The sequence below is a fragment of the Vanessa atalanta genome, chromosome 10 (genome assembly GCF_905147765.1).
Source record: "Vanessa atalanta chromosome 10, ilVanAtal1.2, whole genome shotgun sequence".
Taxonomy (NCBI): Eukaryota; Metazoa; Arthropoda; class Insecta; order Lepidoptera; family Nymphalidae; genus Vanessa; species Vanessa atalanta.
In genome coordinates this window covers 4,492,475-4,511,608 of record NC_061880.1, presented here as the reverse complement: position 1 = coordinate 4,511,608, position 19,134 = coordinate 4,492,475, and the positions used below count along the sequence as shown (strand labels likewise).

General features: G+C 32.4%; 1 protein-coding gene across 2 annotated transcripts in view; it reads right to left on the bottom strand.

The window, feature by feature from the left end:
• Positions 1-5,297: 5,297 nt before the first annotated feature.
• The window catches only part of LOC125066675 (monocarboxylate transporter 3), a 29,522-nt gene continuing 15,685 nt past the window's right edge, over positions 5,298-19,134 (bottom strand). For both annotated transcript variants that reach the window (XM_047674886.1, XM_047674885.1), the window contains exons 3-9: positions 16,441-16,566; positions 11,056-11,144; positions 10,572-10,687; positions 10,107-10,292; positions 8,894-9,913; positions 8,524-8,649; positions 5,298-7,889 (exon numbers count right to left, since the gene is read on the bottom strand). In XM_047674886.1, the coding sequence (XP_047530842.1) occupies positions 7,738-7,889; positions 8,524-8,649; positions 8,894-9,913; positions 10,107-10,292; positions 10,572-10,687; positions 11,056-11,144; positions 16,441-16,566 (1,815 nt within the window). In that variant the 3' untranslated portion in view covers positions 5,298-7,737. The remainder of the gene's footprint in view (positions 7,890-8,523; positions 8,650-8,893; positions 9,914-10,106; positions 10,293-10,571; positions 10,688-11,055; positions 11,145-16,440; positions 16,567-19,134) is intronic.

The following is a 19,134-nucleotide window of genomic DNA, read 5'->3' as shown; positions in this document are numbered from 1 at the left end:
GTCATTTAAACAGTTCATATAAATTACGCTATATAATTTTCAAGTATGCAATTCAGTTTATAAAAGCGCTTCTTGTCTGTCTGAAACTTACAATGAATTAACGCAATTTAAATGGACGACTTCTTGAATAATCTGATATTCAATAAGAACGAATCACACTCCTTACATATATGTCACGTAGTCCTGAATGCGGCTACTCCAGCATAAGCGCTATTAAGGAATTTCAGCGAGGAATATATGTCACCGTAAGATTACAAAAATCGTTAGATATATGTATTGTGAACTGTGAAATATGATTGCAATTTAACGCATTATTTTTCGCTATATTGTAATCTGTCAAAGTCAAACATAGATTACAATCTGTCCCCTGATTGGCGGGTTTTATTGTAAGAGCGACCAATCATGCGTCACCGTTATTATTCGGTAGCTTACAATCTATCGAAGTAAATTTCAGTTAAATTATAAAAACTAACCTAACCTAACCGAAATATTATGAACTATCGAAATTATTTATATTTTATTGCAAATTGAATAAACGTTCACAATCTATTACAATTGGGCGAAATTCATTATAATTTAACGGTATTTGCAATTTTACGGTGAAATAATACATACATAACGTTCAACCAATCAGCGCGCGAGGTGCATTTCATACACTGTTCACGATTTGCCCGCTTCCCATCGATAGATAACAATATAGCGAAATATAATGCGTTAAATTGCAATCATATTTCATGGTTCACAATATTTGGACTGTTTACAATCTGACGAGATAGATTGTAATCTAACGATGTTTGTAATCTTACGGTGACATATATAACACATGGGCGGAAAAGTTCCGGGCCTGACAAAGAAAACACGTTTTTTTTTCTTCAAAATTAGCTTTTTTATCAACGTTATTTCCATGAAAAACAACGCATTAATTCCAGTGCCACTCTAACATTTCAATACCACTTTTGTAAAACTATTTATCTTTTGCCTCAAAATAGGCCTTAGCGATAACCTCTTCATTCGAGCGAAATTTCTTACCAGCGTGCATTTTTTGTCGGTCTCCGAATAGCCAGTAGTCGCTAGGAGTCAAATCTGGCGCATATGGTAGATATGGGAGCAATTCGAAGTTCAATTCATTTAGTTTTACCATTGTTTGGATTGACTTGTGACACGGTGCGTTGTCTTGTTGAAACAACATTTTTTTTTCGCCATGTGCGTACGTTTCTTTGCAATTTTGGCCTTCAGACGCTCCAGTAACGCTATATAATATTCACTCTTGATGTTATTTCCCTTATCAAGATAGCCGATGAATGTTTACACCATGCACGTCGCAAAATATCGAGGCTATATAATCTTTCTAACCGATTGTTGTGTTTTCGGGCCGTTGGACGAGGTTCCCTAGTTGCTGTCCACTGAGATGACGATCGTTTTGATTCCGGATTGAAGTGATAGATCCATGTATCATCCATTGTCACATATCAATGCAAAAAATCCGGTTTGTTACGTTTAAACATGGCGAAACATTGGTTTTGGTTAACAGTGAGTAAACGTGGCAGCCATTTTGAACAGTGTTCACTTCTCATAGTCAAATGCTTATGCAATATAAAGCCAACACTTTCTTTTGATATCTTTACGATGTCAGCTAACTCACGCAAATTCACTTTTCGATCATTCAAAACGATTTTGTGCATTTTTTTGATGGTTTCTAGTGTTACCGCCTCATTTGGACGTTCAAGGCGTTCTGCATCATCGGTGTCTCTACGACCACGTTTGAAGTCAGCAAACCAACGGTTTATTGTTGTTTCTGATAGAGCAGAGTCCCCATAATACTTTCCAAGTCATTGCTTCGCCTGAACGTTATTTTTTCTCGTCAAGAAGCAGTGTAAAATAAAAACATGGAATTGTGTTGATCCATTGTTTTGAAAATAACAAAAGTAGCGTCACTCTTAGTACAATAACTCACAAAATATTTAATAGAATATCATGAAATTTTAACAGTGGTCTTTTTAAGATTAGTACTAACTACAAAAGAGGTAGATGAAATAGAACTAGCGCCATATATGTGTTAGGCCCGGGACTGTTCAGCCCATGTAATATATTAAAAACAAACTGTTGTCTTAGATTTTCGCGATTATTACACATTGAATTAAAACTAGTTTTTTAACGGATTTAATCGCGTATATTAATTATTTTATTTTAACATCCCGACGTTTCGAGCACTTTGCAGTGTTCGTGGTCACGGGCAGACTAAGGTGACATTTGTCTGTTCGAATTAAAAAGAAATATTATTTACAACTACCGCCAACGATTTCTTAATTGGTATCTTGAGTAGCGTTCCGGTTGCACGCAGAAGGCACTAACTGTATCTTTAGGTCTTGCAGTCTGTTGGATTTGGGATTTTAAATTTTTAATAAGTGGATCCCAAGTGTTAGAAAGTCTCCAACCATCTTCTCTATTGAAGTTCGGATGTTTTTGAATTTCAATAGCCTCGCGTATCATTCTAGGAATGAATCTGTGTTCTCTAGCGAGGATCTGTGGTTTATCAAATCGAATAAAATGGTTGGGTTTATCCAGAGCATGTTCACAGACTGCAGACTTTGAAGAACGCCTATTTTTGACATCTCCTATATGTTCCTTGACCCTAGTGCCGATGCTTCTCTTTGTTTGACCTATGTAAGATAAACCACACTCACATTCGAGTTTATATACTCCCGCAGTTTGTAAAGGGATATTACTCTTGATAGGTCTCACAAAGACCTAAAGACCCTACTAATAATATTCTTAAAAAGACATCCGCGTTAATATCTAAACATCAAGAAAAATTAAATCTGGACAAAAAATCACTCGTGCCTACATGTGCAAAGCCACCAAAACTGTATGGGTTACCTAAGATCCATAAAACTGGTGCTCCGCTGCGTCCTATTGTAAGCCAAATCGATACACCAACATATAGATTGGCTCAACACATAGCAAGGATATTATCACCCCTCCGAGGACACACTGCGGCGTATGTCAAGGATTCTTACCAGTTTGTTGGTGAAATCAAAGACCTTAAATTAACCAACAACGAGACAATGGTTAGTTTTGATGTCCAGTCATTGTATACCTCCTTACCCATACAAGACTGCATCGAAATTGTCAAGAGGAAGCTACAGACACACAACATGCCTATTGAATATGCAGAGCTGTTACATCACTGCCTCACATCTGGTTATTTATTGTGGAATGATGAATTCTATGTACAAGTTGACGGAGTAGCCATGGGTTCCCCAGTATCCCCCGTGGTCGCTGATTTATTCATGGAAGACCTAGAGGAGAGGGCTCTTCGCTCCGGACCAATAACACCTAGGTTTTACAAACGGTACGTAGATGACACTTTCACAATACTACCTAGTGATCTGACATCTGCATTTTTAGTACATCTCAATTCTATAAATAAAAACATTCAATTTACTATGGAATTAGAGGCAAATAATTCTTTAGCTTTTCTTGACATCCTTATTATCAGGAATCCTGACAATACATTAAGTCACACAGTTTATAGGAAACCCACACACACCAATAAATACCTCAATGGTGACTCGCACCACCACCCTAGTCAGTTAGCTACCGTTGGCAAATCTTTGTTTCAGAGAGCCCACCATCTCTGCGATGCTGAACACCTAGAGGACGAGCTACTTCAGGTCAAGCTTGCACTCCACCAGAACAAGCTGCCCGTGCCTCGCCAGCATCGCAGAAGCCGTATCAAGCCACCCACAGTTGAGCGACAACCTGTATTTCTACCATATGTGAAGGGAGTTACAGACAGGATTGGCAATATCTTGAAGCGAGCTTCGATTAAAACCATTTACAAGCCTCATAAGAAAGTGAGCCAGTTCTTGAGACCTATCAAGAGTAATATCCCTTTACAAACTGCGGGAGTATATAAACTCGAATGTGAGTGTGGTTTATCTTACATAGGTCAAACAAAGAGAAGCATCGGCACTAGGGTCAAGGAACATATAGGAGATGTCAAAAATAGGCGTTCTTCAAAGTCTGCAGTCTGTGAACATGCTCTGGATAAACCCAACCATTTTATTCGATTTGATAAACCACAGATCCTCGCTAGAGAACACAGATTCATTCCTAGAATGATACGCGAGGCTATTGAAATTCAAAAACATCCGAACTTCAATAGAGAAGATGGTTGGAGACTTTCTAACACTTGGGATCCACTTATTAAAAATTTAAAATCCCAAATCCAACAGACTGCAACACCTAAAGATACAGTTAGTGCCTTCTGCGTGCAACCGGAACGCTACTCAAGATACCAATTAAGAAATCGTTGGCGGTAGTTGTAAATAATATTTCTTTTTAATTCGAACAGACAAATGTCACCTTAGTCTGCCCGTGACCACGAACACTGCAAAGTGCTCGAAACGTCGGGATGTTAAAATAAAATAATTAATATACGCGATTAAATCCGTTAAAAAACTAGTTTTAATTCAAAAACAAACTGTTTGTAAATTAAAAAGCAAGTCAATAAAAAGATTAGACATAGGGTACATAGGATTACCTATGAAAAACTTTTTATTATTATTTTTACTTCTTCTTCAACTTGAAGCTTGCGGGCAAAGCTGGTAAACATCAGTATATAAATACGTGTAGTGAAAATTGATCCATATTATGGTCATATACATGCGGAGCAAATGCGTAGCAAGTACGAGCAAATACATACAACTGGCTTAATAAGTTATTGATTATTATTGTAAGTATTGTATTTTTTATGTTGTATAAAAGAAGTATATTCCATCCTCATCCCTAGACCCCAAGGTGGATAAGATTAGCAGACAGTTTTCATGCATACCTATACTGATATACAACAGTCAAATTATATAATACAACTATGGTTGGTGGAATATTATTGAATAATATTGTTGTGGCATAATGTCGTTTTATTAGGAACTAATTGGATATGGAATATGTCACTATCTATTTATCTGTTTTCATTATTGTGAGTTTCTTACTTTCATTTATTACTAAAAAATTTTAGCAAGTTTAAAGTAAATATAAAAATCTCGAAAACTATGACACTAACTTACAGATGTTAGAGGGTTAGTATTCTGTTCATGTCGATGGTTTTTGTGATATTACATATAAATACAATTATATGTGTTAACATTGTCCATTACTTCTACTTTAATGTAAAGATATGGATACTATCTTTACTCTGTACAAGCTGTGAGGATAAAGAGTAATTTTTTTTAGTGCCATTAACAAAAGATAAACAAAATACAAGGTCAAACAGGATAAAATAAAAAAGCAGATTAACAACAAAAGTATCATATTTAATACGAATTTGCTGCGGACGTTATTATTACTTTCGAATGATAAGACAAAGCCTGCTTGCATTATATTTTATAAATAATTCGGAAAATAAAGCAAGCGTGTTTAAATCTTAAATTATTGACTTTGTGGCATACATTTGTTAACAGAATATTTTCGTCAGTCGTAAATCATAGTCATTATTTCGAAATGCAAATAAAAATATTTCTAATCTATAAACTATATCAACAGATTCACCATAATGATACCCATATATACAAATTATCATCAAATAACAAACAAAAAAGGACCAGGTATGACCAGAACTGTAATAAATTCTAGAAAAAAAATAATCTTGTTTATATGTCAACAAATTTGTATATATTCAACTAGGCAAAGGTTGACATAGAAATAGTTTAATACGAAAAACTAAACATTTATGACTATGATTTTCAATCTGCTATCCATATAGACCACAGCCAAAGTCGTATAACATATTACTTATTCTTTAAGTTAGGATTACATAGAAAAGGAAACTAACTTAAAAATAGTATATAATGGGTTTTTGGAACTTCATCGGCTTACTTCAAGTTTTTTTTCTTGATAAAAGTTAAACTTAAATGTCAATATCTAAAATACGATAAGTATCACTTCATACAATAAGGCACAAACATTGATAACAATCAAATTATCTAACCTATGAATAATATAATAAAATCACTCATTTTGCACACACATGCAAGACCTATAATATTAACAAGTCTTATAATATGATGTACCGCTTATACAGATAACAGGGTACATTTTTATTGAATTAAGTATAGTAAAGCTAATGCTACGACCACATCTGTGTCGTTTATTCCGAAACTTATTATGTACTTAATATTTAGGTATAGCCTATTCCAATCAAAGATAGAATAAAGATATACAAATCTTGATTTACGTATTCTATGCAATTGGCTAATAGTTCACATATATTGTTACGACTGACTGTTCTTGATTATTATTTTTTTTTTTTATAATGTAACAATATTCCAATTAACTACTTTAATTAACTTCCGAAGGAACACAGCCTCGTTCACTTACAAAACTCAAACCCATATTAAATATTACATAGATTATTCAACCACCAATGATATCGCGTCTATTCTATGTCAAATGTTGTTTATTTGGCTTTTATCCTCTTTAAGTTGGAATAGGCTATTGCTGTAAAACGTTATTTTATTCTTATCATTTCATTGTTATGAAATTTCGTCACGATCAACGCGGATGTGGTCATGGTATAATGTGTCACTACACAATGAAGTTAACGACGTTACAATTGTGTTGTATTGTACTTTAATGTGAAAATTGTATGCGTATCAAACAAGTGTAAGCAAGTTTACACTTTTTATATAGACATTTTGAAAACCTATCTTATTTTGTAATAAATACAAAATATGTTCGTGTAACATTTAAAAATAGAGCATTAAAGTGTGACTAGCAACTTTATTTTTTCTTCAAATTTAACTGAAATGATAAAAATGTGACCAGTCTTAATTGCTCTTAGTAAATTTTAAGTTCTCTGTCTCCGCAGTTATCACATAAGCGTTAATTGATCGATTCTTAAGTTTTAATTCAAATTCAACATTTTCACGTAATTAAGTACTAAGTACGTGTATTTTGGCTTCAGATCTACTCAATATCAAGGAAAACGAATAAAAGATGTACTATAGTATATATCGAGTTATATACTATATATCGAGTTTTGTACTTTAATAAGTTACTACTAAACTATTATTTTTAAATGCATTTATTTAACTCGATCGAGTCTTTGCAACATCAAAATTCCTTTTCAGTATGGTATAAATATTCATTACCTGTAACATTGATTTAATAATATTTACAGTAACTACACAAATCTAGGCACTTATCAATTTACATCGTTATAAATATGCAAATTGTTTATGGCAAGTATGTGATGTTTGTAAGTACAAAGGATATGTATTCAATTATTGTATTCCTATTTTTTAATATAATCAGAGAGCACATTCATTAGACAATACGATTTTTTTTTTCTGTAACAAATATACAATAATAAGTACGGATTTATTTTACAATATACAATTTACTCATAATTATACCTATAAATTAAATATTTTGAAATTGTTTATAGGGTGTAAACGTCCCATAAAAATTAGAAAATAGATTTAACCCCATTCCTAGTTTTCTAAATCTCATTTAAAAATATTAACCGTTAATAGGAAGTCTAAAAGTGTGGAAAGTACAGGGCAGTGTTAATTGTCACTAAAATGTAAACATAATTAAATAAACACTGATTTTAAGCGTCCTAAAACGGACCATAGACTATAAAAAGTTAAAAACATATGTCAGATTCTTTCATAGTTTTTTTACAGTAATATTCACTTGGTTCTTAGAAGCCAGGAGCAAAAATGATGTTTTTCACACTTTTGGTGTCGAAGCGAGTTTGTTTCTTGATTTCTCCCATCTACTGATGTAGTCCACGGGATAACACATCACGGCAGAGAGGAGGAGGAAACCGCCGGAAACATAGAAAGATATTTCGTAACTCTTTGTCATATCCATTAGGGCGCCTGTAAAAAAAAGAGGATTTTTTATAAACTGCAACCTCAGACCAAAGAATTAGAGACGTTTCAAATAATAAGTTTTGTAAAATCCTATCTAATAATAGGTCGTACCCTAAAGTTTTGTATTTTTATTTAATTCTCATCTGCTTGTTATTACAGCCACTTAACGTTATTATAAAAGTGTTAAAATTATCGATGCTCTCAACGCCTCAACGATAACAAATGACATGGAACGGTACTAAGCGAGACGCGATAGCCGGTTTTAACGATTCGATTTACATAGGTTGTTGCGATTATCTACGCATTCTGAATTGGAATTGTTAACAACAAATTAAAAAAAAATATATATCGCCCTTCGTGGCGATTTTGGCTACAAATTAAAAATTAACCTTTGTAGTATAGAAACCTTTCTTCAAACGGATGTTTCATTTGACTCTATGTTGTATATTTATTAAGGTTGTGAAGATAAGCTGTAGAAACTATAATATATGTATATGTATGTCACTATAATATATGTATAATTAGTAAAGATAATAAATATAATACATATATTAATAATAATATTTCAATCTCATAACTATAATATACACGACTGTCGTAACTAGTTTTAACCGCCATATTAATATGTATGAGCACTAACCAGCGATTGGTGCACCCAAAAGCGCACCGAAACCCTGGAACAGTAGGAATAACCCGAAGCAATTCGTCAGCTGCTCTAGTCCGATGTACTCCACGACGAGGATCGAACGAAGTGATGCGAAGCACGCTGAATATAAATTTTTAAATCAATAAGTAATCTTATTTAATTAATACGCATATTTACAAAACAACTAAATATATCATTTATTGGACGTTTATAAAAAAATATTATATTAATTATTACTTTATAATAATTTTACATATTACTTTTTATTATACAGTGTATTATAACATTTATTTAGACTTATGCAACGTTAAAATTACGATATTAATATAGTTTATTAAAAATAGATAATTTTATCATTGCTCACCAATTGAAAGTCCAAAGACAGCACAATATCCGAACTGATAGAAATCGTCATAGCAGAGTCCACTGATCATGGTCGCAATCCCGCCAGCAGAAAGGGCTATATTGTTTAACCACAAAGGAGATACTTTTGGTGTGGAAGAAACGAGTCCGCATGCGATACGACCAATGATATTAGCAACGCCAATGGCTGATACAAGCATAAGACTACTCGCTTTACCAACTCCATTAAGTTCCGCTCTTTGTTTCACATACATATAAGGTACGAAGAATCCCAGCATCGTAAAGAATCCACTCACAGCGAGAATCAAAAACGTCGGTGATCGGAATAGACTGACATCTAATAATGTAGCTAAAGCACGTCTCACAGCTTCGGGACATAGTCGGCATTTGCCAGAGTGTTCTTCTTGAGCGTCTTCTTGTGTGGGAACATGTGTAACGTGTAGATGATAACCCAGAGAAGTTCGAGAAGTGTATTGCGGTACTCTTGCTAGACTGCCACCGAAGAAGATGTCATCACGATAGAAAGGTCTCGCAACCAAATCAATATGAGAACGACGAGATCTTGCATCCCTGGTTACTACTTTAACTGATTCAGATATCAGAGGTTCAGCGTTGTCGATATTGCTGTTAGAGTCTTCTTGTTCATCCTTTTCTGCAACTGGAACGGCAATAAAATGGAATGGTTTATTGCCATGATTCTTCAATGTGCTTGCCGTTGCCGACGACCGTCTGCTGAGATGGGAATTACTTCCTCGAAATATTTCTTCAGCGGTCGGATAACGTGTATTGTTAGCGACGCCCATCCAAGTATGCGGACTAACTTTGTTCGTAAATCTCATCTCTGTTGGCATCGATATACCAGAATCGAGTTTATTGTGAAGTTTTAACATCGAATTTAGCTTTTCGACAGCCTCCTCATGTCGACGCGAAGTATCTTCTTCCTGTTGATCAGCTAATGTCACTCGTACTGGGTTGATCGGTCTGAACAGGGCCCCACATACGAGACACAGCAGAACAAAACCTGGAATTAATAATCATGATTAATATTAATAAAATATCTTGATATATGATACTGGTTACTTTAACTTATTTTTCTACTTTCAGAAAATAACAAATTAAACATTGTGTAATGTATAAAAATTATTTTTAGATTAATGTTTATTATCTGTCAAACTAAGCTAAATATGAAAATATAAATAAAAAAATTCGCCCACCTGCATGTATAAGAATGGTCATCCTCCAGCCGAGTCCGTGGATGAGCGTCTCGGTAAGTGGTGCGAACACGAAGGTGCCGACGCCGGAACCGCACAGCGCGAGTCCTGTGGCCAACGCGCGCCATCTCTCGAAGTAGAACCCAACGGTCAACACCGCGGGCATGTATATCATGCAGAAACCGAGTCCTTGAATCAAATAATATTATATGAATTGCTATGACAAACTATGTACCCACGTGTCCCAATTCGTATTCATTTAAAAAAAGTCTTGATAAATTGATATGTAATATTTATTAAATATTATAATATTAAATAAACCATGATTTAATTAACAGCATTTTTGAAGCTAGGTTTTTATTTAAATGATTGTTAGGATAATATAAACGAATACAAACTGTAAACTAGATTTTATAGCAACAGAGTGTTGTCTGTGTAATTAAAGCGATTAATTAAATAATAACTAACCTCCCACGATGCCATAAACGAGATAGAGATACTCAACGCTGGTGGCGAAATAGGAGATAGCGAAGGCGGCACTCGATATCACACTTCCGATTATTGTCACCACCCGGAAACCGTATCTGTAAGGTGATTATATTTATTTTAGGTGTTTCTTTGCCGTTACTCTAGTGTATATTATGCAACAAAGAATATCTGTTTTATGTATAATATGCGGTAACGACTAAGGGTAACGACTACTATTACATAAGTTTTAAATGCGAAGCGTTCGTATTCATTCACTTGGACTTTGAACTTAAGTATTTTGCTTTATTTATTTTTTATTTCTATTTCATATGCTCATAATATCCTTGGTAATGATGATGATGATGTATTACAATTTCAGTATTGAAATCCATTCAAAGGATTTTCCACGATAAGATATTTTTTATTTGTATTTCCTTAATAGTCTCTAAAAACACCGTTTAAGCGGAAAACAATTGTTACTTACTTGTTAGCTAACGCCGAAACAAACGGACCAGCTAACAGGTAAAATCCAGCGAGTAAGGAATTAACTGGTGCCACTTGTCCACCGCTCGCCTGAGGAAGATAAAATTATTAATTAATAAAAATAGAAAATACAGACAACAAAAAATAGTAAAGGAAAGGAGAGAAAAATATCACAAAATTATGATGTATTTAAAACGAGTGTGTAGACTTTCGTCGTAGACCAGAAAAAAATTACATGTATACGAATACCTAAGAACCCAAAATCCTTGTAATCTCAAATGACGAATCAAAAGATATAAATCATATAATTCAACTAACCCCCGCTTTCCTCTTGACAATTGTGTCAAGGAAATTAATAGTTTAGGCTGAAATTTCTTGATTAAAATGTGTTTTAAATACTTGTCTATAAACTATATGGCCTTTAATTATTATTAACTTGATGGCATATAGTTCATAGACAAGTTTTTAAAATATTTTAATCAAGAAATTTCAGCTTAAACTATTAATTTCCTTGAATCTTTATGATGTTATATAATTATATAGTATTTATATTTAATATCAATGGCAACTTTGATGATGATATTATGTGTAATTTTCATTGTATATTTATGCTCTAAATGAAGTAAATTTGACGGGATAGATTTATAAAAAAAAAAACAACCTAGACAATCTTTGTATGACAATGTTTTTAATATCAGGAAGCAATAAAATAAACATTATGATAATTATCTTTTGGATCTAAAAAAACTAGATCGTGCAACGTGGAAGTGTAACTTCCAAGTACGAATATGCTTATTTCCGTTTTCGATGCTCTCTCACTGACCCAGTGGCCTTGTTAGTTACAGTGACAACTGACAAGTTAGTTTACACATGTTGCATTTAATTATAGTGATAGGAATTAAACTCAATGTCCGATAGAAGAATGCGTCGCCATTTAGAAACGAGAACGCTTAATCGATCGACATTTACTCGACCCAAATAAAACTATTTCCATACAAAACTTAAACGTTAAAATCGATAAAAACTTTTTCTAATATGAAGATACTTGTCATCAACAAACCGAATATAATAATTAAGTTTAATAATATTGTTTTAAGAAAGAAAATTACATAAATAAATAAAAAATATTCTGAATTCTTTAAATCTAAAAAGACAAGGAGGCTTTTGTATATGTTTTTATTACTTCAACGATTCCATTTAATAATACAAGGAATAAGGGTACGACCATTTAGAGACCATGACAGTGCTGGTGCGTGGTACCGTAATAAACTGGACGTCTAGACAAACTAATGTTGCATTCAATAATAAAGTTCCGTTCATGTGAAAGTTGCATGACTGATTCGTTATAAGTAAATGATATTGTATTAACATGTGGATAAAAATACACACACATGGGACTAACCTCGATTTTTACTTTGAGACATATCTAACAATTTAGTGATTTTTTATTGAACGAGTAATCGTTTGTATAAATTTGTAAAAATAAAAACAATATCATAATCATCGTCATCATTCACTTACAGTTAGTCCACTCAGTAGTTATTCCACTCAGTTATATTTTGCATTATTCTCCATGATATTTAAAATTCACATGCAACAGCACACCAGATGTTGCGGCTTGATTTTGACTGATAGTTGAGTTTTATTTTTGTACTTTTATATACATCACAATGCAAAAAAATGTCTTAAATATCCTGATACTATTCCTTGTCCAACTATTTAATAAAATTTTGCGATTTTGTGGTCAGAATCACACGTAAATTTACTTCTATAATAAAATAATGAATTAAATTTTCTCATGCAGTTTTACACATTTTTTTAATTTCATTAATAATTTGTCAATGTATTTCCTATTCGGGTTGTTATTTACTATGGAATGCACGTGATTTCGCGTTAGGTCATTCGCTAGCTGTGAGTTTAACGGGACAAGCATAGTCTTTGCATTATTTACTTTTGTAGCATTTATTTTGCTTTTTGGTTCTAGACATAATGAAGTAATAGCTTAATACTAATTTACCTTATTAATTTTAGCAATCCGATTAAACATTAAAATAATTTTAGGCCGCAGACCTCTTATTAAATATAAATGAATTTATGATGAACATGTAACGGAAATTTTTCGTAATATGCCTGCGAATACAATTGGCTTTTTTTTAATTTAATCAACTGTAGCGATACTGTCGAAACTTCCGCTTCGATATGAACATATGGTATTACACTATATATATATACGCATGTATTTTTGTTAACATACCAGATGTCGGCGGGTAATAAATTGAATTGACTTGTTTTTATTGTTATAAAATTTATTGTATTATTTATTTCTTTTATCTTCAAATAGAACCGAATTAAGACAACCTTGCAAAAGATTTATTTTTGTATATGAATTTGATAATTCATATTTTAATACAATATTTTCATAGTCACTACAATTGAATTTCGCTTTGATTAGTTTACTTACAATAAACTATTTTTGGGGTTTTCTTTATGTAGCTGTTCGTTTATTATTTAAGATGCAACACAATCCTCCCACGTTGTATTTCCTAGCAAAACTTTTTTTAACTTGGCAAATATCCAGAGGTTATAAATTCACTTTGGGATACTATTACAAGTGTTTATTTTTATAAAATTATCGTCAATATCATTATAGAGGTCACCGAAGTCAACTTCATAAGACCTTTTGATACCTGAACGACTTATATCAGTGAGACTTGTTTTTTAGTTCACAAAAAGACGTTTTAATCGATTCAATTACTATAAAAGTCAATACCTGATTCTACGACATATGTGTGCAAATACAATGTGTACCAATTATTACTGTCGCGTCGTTGATTTATGAGGAACAAAAATACAAATGTTAAATTTCGTTTTTTTTTTATTAATGCTACAGCAAGACACACTGAGATAACCAATTAAAGATAAGACACACTAAAGGCTCGGCCAACATGCTGTGGAGATACAAATATAACAATGAAAAATTGTGCTAAAAATGTGATGTATTATAAAGTCGTTGATGAACGTTAATATTTACTTACATTGGATAATAAAGTTTCCTGGCAAGTTTTATTCTTACTGGATTAGTGCAAATTGCAATCCGATTGAATCTCGTATCTCATACATATAAAAATTCACTCGAATCTACTTGTATCGATACAAATCTAAAATGCAAGAATGGCGTCTCGAGGCCGGCACAGTACATTGCCCCCTCGTGGTTACTTCTGTGCTTAATGTACTCGGGTTACTGCACTTTCGCCAATCGAAAGCTTTGCGCTTAAACAAACGTGACATTTAAATTAAAACTCAATAATCGTGCTTTTGCTCGAACGGGTCAATTTGTACGTACGACGGAATATCGCGAATTCGTGATCCTTTCATATGATTACCTATTTTTATTTTGTTTTTAGATAATAATAAATTTCAACTTTATTTCAGACACATGTCATGTTATATGTACAAATTAAATATATTCTTTGAAATCCAAGAGTCAACCCTAAGAGAATGACCGCGGGATATTTCCACGCATTAAGGACAAAGGCTGTGTAAATTGTATAATTAATTGGCCACCGTCGCCGACTCGCAGACAACCCGCAGGTTTCTTTGACGTCAGCATTTAGACGACTGATTATAATATCTAAAACATTAGGTGACATAAATATATTTTAAATGCAATAGGGTATTAGTCGATTTAGGATATAATATGATTATACACATTGTTATTGTGTTACCATAAAATTAGCTACTCTCCAATCATACTCTGTATACTTGTTATATTTCAGTAAGCTTAAATTATTATTCTACTTAAATATCTCCAACAAATAAAATAAATCATTTATTTTTTACAGATATTCTAATCAAAAAACGAGTCTGAATTTTAGATGTTGAGTCTGACTTTTAATGCTTACCAATCGATTAATATTATAATAAATTCTAATGAATTAATTAAAGTGTATTGAAAATATCCGCATTATTTTATAAAGTTTAGAACAATAACATCAATAAAATTAAAAGTATAAACATGAATGGGTGAGTGAATGAGTTTCTTATAGCGCCGGCGTCGAGGCCTTGGCCTTAACATTATGGTAATCGTAACTCGACATTGTTGTGACGGTCGGTAATCAGAACGCTACTTTCTTCGATTAAAAAAAGGTTACATTTTTGAGTAATATAATTTAATATATCTATTTCTGTTCATATAATTTGAGATACATACCAGATTAACAAGTTAACATACCAGAAAAGTATTTTTTTATTTATTATAATTTTATTTAAATAACATATTAAAATATTTTAGAAAAAATATATATAACATACGCATTTGATTAAGTGTTGGAATTAAATTTTTATTCAATTAAAATAAATGCAAACTGGTTTAATTTTTTAAATATATTATAAAAAGCAAAACAATATTAAGATGCTTTTATAAGTTGCACTAGATGCGGAAATGAAACAGTCTTAATATTTAGAACAATGCCCGAGATTTCAATCACTCTTTTGAAGATACTGTTTGTCAATTTACAGTCAATTGATAATAATTTTTCATTCCAAATATGACCTACATCATAGTAACCTTGAACGAGCCACGATTGGTTTTTATTTGATTTTGGAAGAAAATTGTCAAACATACAATCTTGTTAGTAAGAAAAAATTCAAGTTATTTACATACGACACAAGCGTTATATGTATTGAGGATTTAATGTTAAGCTTGTTGTTGTTGTTGCTTGTGTTTGTATATGTCATCGTCATTTTTAGAATAGTTGTGCAAAACATATTTTTGAAATTAAATATTATGAAAAACTGCACAACACAGTTTCTCAATATTGCACCTCTGTGCTCAGGCGTACTCTGAAACCTGTGTACGATTTGCAAATAATCAGTTTTTTTAAATACCGCTAGTAGTTTAAACATTGGTCTGTTTATAGCGAGGCTCAAATATTAAAATAATAATTTTCACGACCAATAATTTATGTAAATGTTTCAAGTCGGCACATATCGACTCGTCGACCGTTGTTAATAAATTGTCAGTTATATGTCGTTTGAAGACGGGGGCACGGTTGTGACGCGAGTCATCGAGTGAAGGCGTGGTCGCGTGTAGGTATTAATCATAAGGTGACCCTCTTTAGATCTTTACAAAATCCAAATCGTATTTTAGACTACACTAAAAAAAATATGTTAATTTTATTTTTTATTTTACATCAACGTCAGTTTGAAATTGATTTCTAAATCTGATATGACATTTGAGATTCAATATTTTGTGACTGTTTGTAATATCATTATATCACAAAAAAAATATAAATTAATTGGTAATGATGAATTGATTTCCAATGTATACCATGTATACCATACATCTAAATACTACCTTAAAAAATGTATAAATGTAAAAACTTACATTGAATTCTTTCTGAATGGGTTCTAGTAGCATCCCTCCAGAAAAAATAATCCCATCCACAAGAAAGTTGCACATGAATGATGCAGCCACTATGACCCAACCCCAACCGCCATCTGGTGGTACCACCTAAGGTAAAATTAATAATAGTGATTAATTAATTTAAGGCACATTGGTTAATAAAGTATTGAAAAAAATATATGTTTTATAATGTATTTTAAAATGACAAATGTTTCAAAGTTGTTCTAAAGTTTTTGAAAATAATATGTGCTCTGCGTCAGTTATACAGAAATTTGAGATGCACAGTTTTATTTGTTCATTCACTAATGAGACAATTACGTCCTTTGACAAATATTCAACAACTACTAGCTATTAACAAGCAGATACTTGCGGTTTTGCCTGTGTCTATATTATTTGATCACAGCGTGCTCACTCAGTATTCATTGGGTATCTTTATATAAATACTGGCTAACAACTAATATTAAATGTGATCCACCCGTCCACTAGTCTTATTCACTTGCATCCTATTATCTATCTATTTAATAAATTAAGTGGAAACTTATCTTAATTGACGGTGATAACAACAAATTTAAGTACAGAATATTAATATTAAAACGACATAACTTTTATCATTATCTGATTACAGTTAATGAAAGCGGTGTAGTTTAAATTTCTATAGGTACTTTATATTGTTTTTTAGGCCTGGTTTTGAACCCCTGACTTTGGGATCTGCAGCGTTTTAAGCTAGTCACTAGAGCATTGAGGTAGTAAAATGAACTCGCCAATTTCACAAATTAATGGTACATCTCCTCTTTTGGGCTTTGTACTTAGTGGTAGGGTTTTGTGTAAGCCCATCTGTGTAGGTACCATCCACTACCGCCGAGCAGTAATACTTATAATTGTTTTGTTCAAGCTTAGCACGAGTGAGCTAATGTAACTAAAGACACAAGGGACGTAACATCTCAGTTCGTGGGTGGCGAATGGGCCGTATGGAAGAAATGGTTAAAATTTCATGTTTCGCTATTGTCTTTAGGCAGTAGAGACCACTTTCCAACCCATGGTCGTCCATTTGCTCGTCCGCCTACTGATGCCAGAAAATCATAAAAAAAAAACAATTTAGAAACTATAACAAATCATAAATTCTTAAGAAAGCGATACATCACGCAGTATTCTTCGATCAGCGATGTGATGTCTCCCGATCGGTACGATTTATTTTCAGAAGATATTACGAAATCTGGCATTCTGATGTAAAACGTTTCTTTATTTATATGTTTTAAGGAGTGCGTATGGATTGTTTTCTATTTTGTTTATTTAATGTCAATGATATTATAAACTTGCTTAACTGTTCCCAACACATATTTTGTAATACTTGACATTGTAAATTAAGCCAATGTGACATTTTGTTGTAGAGGTTTTACTTTTTGCTCTATGGTCTAAACACAATTTAATAGCATTTCTTTTGTAAATCAACCTTTTTTGGAAGGAATGATCGTTATCCTCTTTTTAAAAGAGTCACACCATCACATCACATATTGTGTTTTGTAAGAACGTAATGTATGCAGAGATACATAAGTACGAAAAACGATATAAGATTAATTATAGAATCGCTTACAATAAGTAGTATATATATGTTTTTATTTTCAATACGAATTAAAAATGCAAGTCCCTATTATTGTTGCAGATTGAGATATTATAAAAAGTTAACATTTAATTATCTATAACTTCATACAAACCGTTAACTTTATTTTGTGATATTATAATGGTCATGTCGTGGCCTTTGTGGATCACTCCTGTGACATTATTTTCTGACTGACTAGACTTCGATACACGATATGTTGTCTTTACTCCGCTAATAAGTAAACCTTATCAATCATAATGAAGAGTAGAGTAGTAGGCGAACTTATTATTTCTAATGGTATATTAGAAATACATCATGTAAAAATATTTTTATTTATTTCAACATAATAATTGGATGTATACTAAAATAGTAAAAAACATTGTTAATTGTTATTGATGCTTTACAGATTTCTGCGTATCATGTATCGTACGTGTACTAAATAATTGAAAATTGTTATATTTTGACTTGTTTTCGTATAAGTTCTTCTTATTTTAAAATGTAATGAGGAAATATGTTCCAAATATAAACATGGCCCAGAGGCAAGCATCCACGGTGAATGATATCGCTCTTTTGAAAATTTCCTTTTTTCTTCCCCACATTCTTCGTAGTGCCATTTTTAATGAACTTTTAATGATTACTAAGATTTATAATAACAGAAGCAAAACAGTCATAGTAATTTCAGCAAATGCCAAAGTAATTGTAGCTAATAGGCAGGCATCAATCAACTTTTCAGATATCTTGCGTAATCGTCTCTTTCTTCTCAACTTTTTTTCTAAGGCTGTCATAATAATGGTTTCCTTAAAGTGTAGCGATATTCATATAAATATATAAATTATTGATTATGTTGAAATTTGCCTTTTTAAAAGTAGTATTTTTTTGTCATTTTCGAAAATTTTCGGTTAGTTATTTAGGTGCCCCGCAAGTACAGGCTTCTATGCATTTTGTTTTCTTTTCAATTTTCTCGGTCTGAATTCTTACAGATTTTTTAATGGATTCCGACGTATCAGATTCGAGTTTCTCAAATTTCGAAATAACTACACAAATGTGATAGCAAACAATTATTACTGCTATAATATTTA